Genomic DNA, 9776 nt, shown 5'->3' on the forward strand with positions numbered 1-9776 from the left:
CTCTATGCATATCTCAAATTTTTTTATTTAACATTTCTTTGGTGTCATTGACATGAGAGATGTCATTCAATATATAGATTCACATATATAAGCCATGGTTAAAGCCGCAAGAATAAGAGGTTGGATTCCACTTGTGAATAATTTAGGGAACATGACAAGTATACGGGGACTACTGAATGTACTAAAGAAACAACGACAATAATTACTTATGAATTGGCAGTAAGACGATTGATTCTCAGTATCTGAGAGTGGAAACTGTTTACCTTAATAATATGGGGATGAATTTATGAAAAAACCTTTTACCCTAGGCACAGGCAATAGAGTTATAGATACTTAAGTAAAATTTAATCCACAAAAATAATTTGATCTATGGATAGCATCATTGTGATAAAGGTATAGTAATGCAAGAGGATGTTGGCTCTTCACCATGTAAGATTGTTGTATGTTCCAAGGGTTGCGTTGGCTGCCATTAAAGTAGTGCGTGAGTTAGGTTCAAAATGTTGCGAGACAGTTTGGTCTTTTAGGGATAATTAAGGAATAAATCATAGATAAATTCAAATGACTTTTTCATAAATCCAAATGATCTTTTCTTTGACGTTTGCCTCCAATTGAAATTGGGGGTTGAATTGATTATAGAAACATGAGTTTAGTTAGTTTATGGATCAACTTTGGATGTTAGAAGAATCACCATAAATAAGACAAAACTTCTCCTCCAATTTCTTCTAGTTGAACTTCTCAATCTATCATTATACCTCTAAAAGCAGAAAGAATTATAATCCCCATTCTACCTAAAATCCTAGAAAAAATTTATTTGTTCTGTATCAGATATGTTATAGGATCAACTCATATTGATTTTGGTTCATTTAGAAAATGTGGTTTGAGGAACTATATGTGGAGCCATTCGGCATAAGACTCTTGCCTTAGTTTTTCACCACTTTAAAAGTAGTTGTGACACATCCTCCTCATATGTGGCAGTCATGTCAACTATTAATACCATCCAAATTCTGGATTCCTTTATGGAAGGTACCTATTTCCAAAATCACATGTTAAGTTATTTTTAAAATATTTTGTTCATATATTATTTCTTTGGAAAATTACCCTATATCAAAAGTAAAAGTAGAGATGAAATATAATTTATATAGAATCTTTCTTGTATAACTATTACTTCAGGTCCCACTAAGTAAATGGTGGTTTAATGAGGTGTGAAGCACTAAGTTCATTCATGGGTAGTAATATTACTTGGGCGCATTGTGGTTGTCACGCCCCAGACCCGGAGATGGAGCTTACAAGAACCCCAATCGCCGAATTTGGTGCTGACAGCCTCCGTAGTACCCCATTCTCGGCTTCCAGCGCCTATACGCCAGATTCCAATCCTGGGATCTTACAAGGAGGATTTTTTATTTTTTTTTTTCAGTGTACATTTATCTCGTAATAAGCATAACCACAAGTATACCCAAATCATAAAGGCAACATCAAATCATCACATATCCACTAATATAAACAGTTGAATACAGTGTTGAAAGGGAAATACATAAGATAAAAATCAAAGCTCCATAAGTCCGCTGCATACTCCAAGCTCAATGTTGCTGCAACCTAACGCCACCTGCACGCATCTATCGTGCATAAGCTTATAGAAAGCTTAGTGGGTGGTGAAAGTGTGTGCACAAGGTAAGTGTCAAGTAAGTAATATCAGAGTAATCAGAGTAAGTAGAAATACTGACAAGATCATGGATCATACAATATCAGAGTAATGCGAAAACATACTAATGGAGCAATGTAAATCAGCTATATAATGCGGAAACAGCAAGCCAAATATCAAGTACCGATGATGCAATGCGATATGCAAATCCTGATGGGTCTACGAATACTGTCAGTCATATCCAGGCCATATAAATGCAGAAACATAGTAACTCAAAATGCCATATGCTGCGGGTGTAATGCGATATGCGGTGTGAATGGAATGACCATGCTGGAGTGTGAAGTTGGGATAATAGTACGTAGTATCGCAGGCTACGGGGTCCACCACAAGGGACTTCTATCCAAATCAGTCCCATACCTAAATTTGGATAGTCAGACTCAATGTGGTAAACTCCTGACCTCAGGTTAGTCGCGCGCCCAACCGAAATCCTCGCCATGCGAAGGTACACGTAACAAATAGTTACGCACCACCAGCCCGAGTGGATAGTGAATGAATGAATGAGTGAATATGCAATTCCTGCTCAATAAGTCCACATATCAGTACAGTTACTCTCTGGGATCATCACCGGGGTCTATTACACTCCAGACCAGATTGCCGCCCCATCGCGCGCAATAAGGTGAGTGGAAGAGACCTCACTATCCGCCTGCCAATATTGGGCCCGGCTTGTCGATAGCGGACCCATTCCTCGAGCTGGTCAGACTCAGCCTAGCATTGCCCCCTCCTCTCGGGCAGGTAAGGCCGCACCCCCTTCCAACCGACCACGACACAGTGGGAGACGCGGCCTAATGGTATACGGCCCTCATGCGCTCATGCATCCACTCGGTCTAGACGTTGAAGCAACCTCTGGAACCAAGAGGGTTTAGGGACTTTCACCCAGGGATATCTATAGCACCCCATGTAGAACAAATTTCCGGTGTCCCATCTGGCCATCCACGATATGCCTGTGGAGGCTATGACCCTGATGTCGCTAGAGCGTACAGTAACCATAATGCAAGATGCATGAGTCATACAATCCCGTTATGCATCAATCTTGCGCATACCGTGCGCTCATGTGAGATAACCTCCGCCTATCAGGGAGTCTCATAACATCATGCTCAATGACATATACAAATATCAACCACACCTCATAACAAACATGCAGATGATGCGTATGGGTAGATACCATGATGCTATGCTGTCACATACTCGTAATCGGCATCAACAATCAATCTCGATAATGTGGACATTTAACCAGCATTGCCCTTGAGGAATGACCTATATAAAGCCTAATATATAGCAAACTCATGGCCTCATATAAGGACCTAATATACAACACCATGGGCCTTACTCAAGGGCCACATATACACAACAGGTGGGCCCTGCTCATGGGCTTCAAATACATGACATGTGGGCCCTACACATAGATCATGAATACATCAAACGCGCCATACATCATGGGCCTAATACATATCACAATGGCCTTGCCCATGGGCCACGAATACACAACAATGGGCCTTGCCCATAGGCCATGCCCATGGGCCATGAATACATCACAGTAGGCCTCAACTACGGTTCGCATATACATCATATAGGTCTTGACAATCGGAATCGACACTCAGAATCAGCCTCAACAATTGGGGTCGGCCTATACAATCGACCTCGACAATCGGAATCGGCTTCGATGCTCGACCTCAACAATCGGGATCGATCGATAATCAGAATCGGTAAATCGGTCACGATAATCAGCCTCGATCGCTAATCAGAATCGGCAAATCGGTCACAACAATCGGATAGATCGACAATCAGAATCGGCAAATCGGTCACGTCAATCGACAAATCGGCCACGACAATCGGGATCGATCGATAATCAGAATCGGCAAATCGGTCACGTCAATCGACAAATCGGCCACGACAATCGGGATCGATCGATAATCAGAATCGGTAAATCGGTCACGACAATCGGGATCGATCGAAAATCAGAATCCGCAATTCAGTCGCGTCAATCGACAAATCGGCCACGACAATCGGGATCGATCGATAATCAGAATCGGTAAATCGGTCACGACAATCGGATTGATCGATAATTAGAATCGGCAAATCAGTCACGATAATCGACCTTGATCGCTAATCGGTCAATCGGCCACAACAATCAAATCAATCAATACCCAAAATCGGCAAACCAGTCACGATATCTGGCCTCGATCGCTAATCGGTCAATCAGCCACGATAATCAAAATCGATCAATACTCAAAATCAGCAAATCGGTCACGATATCTGGCCTCGATCGCTAATCGGTCAATCGGCCACGATAATCAAAATCGATCAATACTCAAAATCAGCAAATCGGTCACGATATCTGGCCTCGATCGCTAATCGGTCAATCAGCCACGATAATCAAAATCGATCAATACTCAAAATCAGCAAATCGGTCACGATATCTGGCCTCGATCGCTAATCGGTCAATCGGCCACGATAATCAAAATCGATCAATACTCAAAATCAAGAAATCGGTCACGATATCCGCCTCGATCGCTAATCGGTCAATCACCACGATAATCAAAATCGATCAATACTCAAAATCGAAAAATCGGATGATAAACCGCCTCGAGCGCTAATCGGTCAATCGGCCACGATAATCAAAATCGATCAATACTCAAAATCGGTAAACTGGTCACGATATCCGGCCTCGATCGCTAATCGGTCAATCGGCCACGATAATCAAAATCGATCAATACTCAAAATCAGCAAATCGGTCACGATATCTGGCCTCGATCGCTAATCGGTCAATCGGCCACGATAATCAAAATCGATCAATACTCAAAATCAGCAAATCGGTCACGATATCTGGCCTCGATCGCTAATCGGTCAATCGGCCACGATAATCAAAATCGATCAATACTCAAAATCAGCAAATCGGCACCGACGAGAATGACCTAACAAGGCCTAAGGGAAGGTCACAATGAGGACATCTAACCGTCATTGCCTATCAAGGTGGACATTTAACCAACATTGCTCCCAAGAAGTGGCCCATACAAAGGATCCACACACAACGCAATGGCCATACATACCTCGCATTGGGCCTCAACCCTGGGCCTCGAATACATCACAATGGGCCTTGCCCATAGGCCATGAATACGTCACAAACCCCCCCTATGGGCCTCAAATCCACAATAGGTGAGCCTTACACATGGGCCTTACATGCATCAAGTGGGCTTCATCAATGGGCCGCACTAATGGGCCTTATACACATCAAGTGGGCTACATCATTGGGCCGCACTAATGGGCCTTATACACATCAAGTGGGCTACATCACTGGGCCACACTAACGGGCCTTATACACATCTAGTGGGCTACATCATTGGGCCACACTAATGGGCCTCAAATATACCAAAATGAATCACATCGGAAGATCATCTGGACCATATCACAATTAGCAGTGGAGATAATGATTTCTCACGGTTAAACAATTCACAGGGCCCATCATAAAGTTTATTCTCCATCTAATCTGATCATAAGGTTACAAAGACCTGGATTAAGAAAGAAGATAAATTTCATATTGATCCAGAACTTCTAGGATCCTTAAAGGATTTCAATGGTGGACGTTCAATCTCCACTGATTTATGTAGTGTGGTCCACATGATATACGGATCTGCCTCATTTTTATTTCTTTTCCAATCCTTAAGATGAGCTTGCCAATTGGATGGACGGTATGGATTAAGCCCACATATCACGGTGGGCTCCATGCAAATAGACTAACGGCGTGGATTCCATCCACTCATCAAGTGGGTCCCATGAGGTGGAAGGTTTGGGATAATACATCAAGGTGGGCTCCACACAGCACCGTCCAGATCTGGACGGTGCAAAGACAGGATACATGTGTAAGGTAGGGGCCCATGGCACTAGCTGACGTCACCACACAGCTTATATAGCTGGTGTGGGTACTCCAGCCAACCAGCTCTTAGGTGGGTCCACATGTGTGGGATCCACCAGCTGTGGATGGACGGTATAGATATAAACGCATACATCAAGTGGGTAGGCCCACCGTCCAGCCCATCTGGATGGCGGGATTAGAACATATATATCATAAGGGGGGCCCACAGATGTACGGTTGAGATCTAACACATCTCATGTGGGTCCCTCACGTGCTGAACGAAAATGCAGCAACACGCTGCTGGTGTGAGACGCATGGACCACCAATCTGTTTCCAAGAGGGTGGGTTCCTCGTAGGACCCACCATATATATATACATATGTTATATATATTTATGTAATATAATATTATATTATCAATAAAATAATGTATATTTCATTTGTTTTTACCTTACCTTTTTTTTTGAAAGGAGCTAACGTCCAGACCGCTGGATGATCTGTTAAAACAGATGGACAGCGTTGATGAAACGCGATCATGGTGGGGTCCACCGTCCCAGCTGGACGGCTGGATGAAACACATTCATCAGGTGGGTCCACACGTGTGGCCACCTGCAAAATGAACTGGTATTTGTGTTCTCCATCCAGTGTCCGGGCAGGACGGACGGTCTGGATATCATATGCGTGGCATGTGGGCCCCACAGTCGCTAGCCATAAATGATTTGGAAGGATAGTGGACCGTGTAGGTGCAATACATACGTGTAGGGGGGGGGGGGGGTCCATGTGCTGGATGCAGCACTGCATCAGGTGGGTACCACTGTCCAGGGGATCTGGACGGTGTAGATGATCATATACATCACAGTGCGTCCACCCTTTGGACGGTCAGGATCAGGTGGGCCCGTGGCCAGGACAAAATGGATGGACGTGTGGATGTGGGACACACATCAGGGTGCGTCCAGCACACCCACATCAAGGTGGGTCCACCCGATGGCCCACCAAAGCTTTGGATCAACTTGATATTTGTATTGTCCCTCCTCCAGGCTTGTCCAAATGGACGGCCGGCCATGGTGGGTCCCGCAATCTGATGGTGTGGATCAAACTCATCATGGTGGGCCACACAAACACACATCATATAAAAGGCAAAAGAGGGAGAGAGAGAAAGAGGAAAATAGAGAGAGAGGGAGGAATCGGATGGTGGTGGAGGGACCCCACCACTATGGGCCCTCCACTTCTTACTACACAAACATCAAGATGGGTCCCACCACAAGTGGGCCCTCAAATCACAAAAGCAAACAATAAAATCACCCACCTTAGGATCTTCTTCTTCATTCTTCCGCCAACGCGTTGTAAAGCTTCAAGAGAACAAGATTCAACGGTTGAGATCGATTTTAGAGGTTGGGATTGGGTGATAGGAAGGTGGGCCACACTACTCCCTCCCATGGAAGCCATGGACGTGAGTTGCTCCCATGGAGCTTGGGAGAAAAGAGAGAGAGATGAGAGAGAGAGAGAGATGATGGGAGAGAAGTAATGGTGAGTGATGTAAGTAGGTACTTTCTTGTAAGAAAATGTTGACTTTTGGGGAGGGTAGTTGTACTTGGGGATGGGTGTGAGTGATGGTGAGTGATGGGAGTGTACTTGACATTGATGTGATGGATTCTCTTGGGGATTTGCAACGCGCGGCGTTTTCCTCGAACTGAACATGGGCCCACATCTCCTGGCCTGGGTACCGCCTCGGCGCGCGAGACACGGCATCGGAACCGCGGCAACAGTGCGGTCGCAGTGGTACAAGTCTTGGGTTGAGTCAACTCGGGTTGTATAACTATTACTTCAGGTCCCACTAAGTAAATGGTGGTTTAATGAGGTGTGAAGCACTAAGTTCATTCATGGGTAGTAATATTACTTGGGCGCATTGTGGTGCTTTAATGGCACATTTGGCGACAGGCCAAGCTAGGGGAAGCTATTGGGCCTCCATCATAATACATTTTTTTTAGATGGACATATCCTCCATCATAAGTCATTTGTTTGATTCCAAAGGTGGTAGCCCTGAAGAAATTCTCAGATTTTAGACCCATCAGTCTTTGCAATTGCGTGTACAAGATCTTCGCCAAGGAGATTTTTAGGGATGTCGATCGGAAAGTCCACGGCGGAAATATCATCCTTAAGCTGGATATGGAGAAGGCATACGACAAAATTGAATGGGGGTTCCTTAAGCGAGTTCTGCAGCGGTTCGGCTTCGGTACTCCATGGATCAAAATGGTTAAAAAATGTTGGAACAATATTTGGTTCATAGTCTTAATTAATGGGGAGGGGGCAGGTTTCTTCAAATCACCCAGAGGCCTTCGCCAAGGGGATCCCATATCCCCAAGCCTCTTCATCTTAGCCACGGAGGTCCTCTGCCGAGGATTTGCTAAATTGGTTTCTAGCGGATGTTGTACCCCCTTCAAGCTTAAGCAGGGCTGCAAGCAGGTCACTCGCCTTCTTTATGCGGACGACACAGTATTTTTTCTTAATGGTGGCAATGCTTTAATTACAACCATGGCAAATTTCCTATCGGTCTACCAATCTGCCTCTGGTCAAAAGATTAACTTTTCTAAATGTTGTTTCTATCATGCCTCCTCTCTCCCTACTCGTAGAATTAGGGAGATTGAGAGAGCCATTGGCATTTGTGGCTCCATAGCTTCCTTCACCCACCTAGGTGTCCCCCTAATCAGAGGAAGGGTAAAAAGTATTCTCTTTCAGTAGATGATAAATAAAATTCAATCTAAGATCATTAGTTGGACAGCTTGCTATCTATCCCAAGCCGGTAGATGCACACTCATCAATCATGTCCTTCGCAGCATACTTATTCACACGATAGCGGCTACCACTATTCCTGCTCAAGTATTGGCAAAAATTGAAGTGAAGATGATTGATTTCTTCTGGGGTTGGCAGGATGGTAAGAACAAGTTGCGTTGGTTAAACTGGAAGAAAATCGCTTTGCTAAAACAGGAGGGCAGGATGGGAATTCGAAGGCTCAATGAGGTTTTAAAAGCTCTCAGGCTAAAGATGGCATGAACGGTGGTCAGTAGCAACGGCTCTAGTCTTTGGGCCAATTTCATGCTCTCTAAGTATGGCCATCTTCGCCCTTCTACTGCAGATAACACCATTCTTCACGGTGCCTCCCCTCTTTGGAAGCAAGTGGTAAAAATGTCCCACATTATTGATACCAATCCACATTATGAAAATCTTGCAATGCAAGTGTGGTTAATTTTTAATGTTATTTTTAGGTTCAACCTTCCACGGCAGGAGACGATTTGGGAAAGACTTGGATCCTAGTGGAGTAATTAGTCCCCCCTCAACAGCTCCTCCCGAATACAGAGTTTATGCCCGTGCTTGATCCTTTGGGAGCTATGGAAGGCGAGAAATGCGGCTCAGTTTGATGGGATCAGACCAAATGTATACAAGATTGTGAACCGGGTCAAATGGTGGTTTTCTCAGCTCAACATCAATCCTTCTAGTTCCAAGCCCACTAGCAGGTCAGACTTAGCTATCTTCCAAAGCCTGGATTTCCATACTAAACCTCCCAGAGTGAAGTCCTTGCAAATAATCAAATGGTCCAGGCCGCGGGATGGTTGGATAAAAGTAAATGTGGACGGTGCAGCTTTGGGGAATCCGGGCCCATGTGGGGGGGGGAATCGGTAGGGACTCCTCTGCCTCCCTCCTCTTCGCTTTCTCCTTTGGCTATGGTGTTGCTTCGAACAATACAGTGGAGCTGCAGGCCCTATACGATGCGATGTTTATTTGTATCACTCGGGAATACAATCGGGTTATTTTGGAGTCAGATTCCAAATGTGTGGTGGATGCCTTTATAGAGAAGTCCTCTCCAGCGTAGAAGTGGCGTTATTGGTGGACTAAGATACGAAGATTGAAGGAAAATGGTATTTTTTTTATTAACCGGATTCCTAGGGAAGGAAACAGTCCTGCCGATGGTTTGGCAAAGGCAGCGGCAATGCAGCAACTACAGTTCACTCTCTTTTCTGTCGTTGACCTCCCAGTTAATGTTAGGGACCTTTACAAATCAGACAAGATGGGATTGGGCTCAATTAGGGAGACCATTTGATAAGGGCTTGCATATTTTTGAAGTTGTACAGGGTTTTCCTGGGCTTTCCTGCCTATTTTTTGTCCCAGGGAGTCCGTTTGCTGTAAATCCTTGGTTTTGATACACACACACACACACACACACACACACACAC

General features: G+C 44.6%; 1 protein-coding gene across 1 annotated transcript; it reads left to right on the forward strand.

Moving 5' to 3' along the window:
* Positions 1-7713: 7713 nt before the first annotated feature.
* LOC131248511 (uncharacterized mitochondrial protein AtMg01250-like) lies at positions 7714-8598 on the forward strand. The gene is made up of 2 exons (XM_058248824.1): positions 7714-8040; positions 8476-8598. The coding sequence occupies exons 1-2, from the start codon at positions 7714-7716 to the stop codon at positions 8596-8598; spliced, it is 450 nt and encodes a 149-aa protein (XP_058104807.1).
* Positions 8599-9776: the final 1178 nt, after the last annotated feature.

This window comes from Magnolia sinica, chromosome 1 (genome assembly GCF_029962835.1).
Source record: "Magnolia sinica isolate HGM2019 chromosome 1, MsV1, whole genome shotgun sequence".
NCBI classification, from domain to species: domain Eukaryota; kingdom Viridiplantae; phylum Streptophyta; class Magnoliopsida; order Magnoliales; family Magnoliaceae; genus Magnolia; species Magnolia sinica.

Coding starts and splice junctions, on each gene's coding strand:
- LOC131248511 (XM_058248824.1), top strand. CDS start 7,714: ATGGAGAAGGCATACGACAAAATTGAATGGGGGTTCCTTAAGCGAGTT. Junction 8,041..8,475: donor TTCTTTATGCGGACGACACA/GTATTTTTTCTT, acceptor TGGGGTTGGCAG/GATGGTAAGAACAAGTTGCG.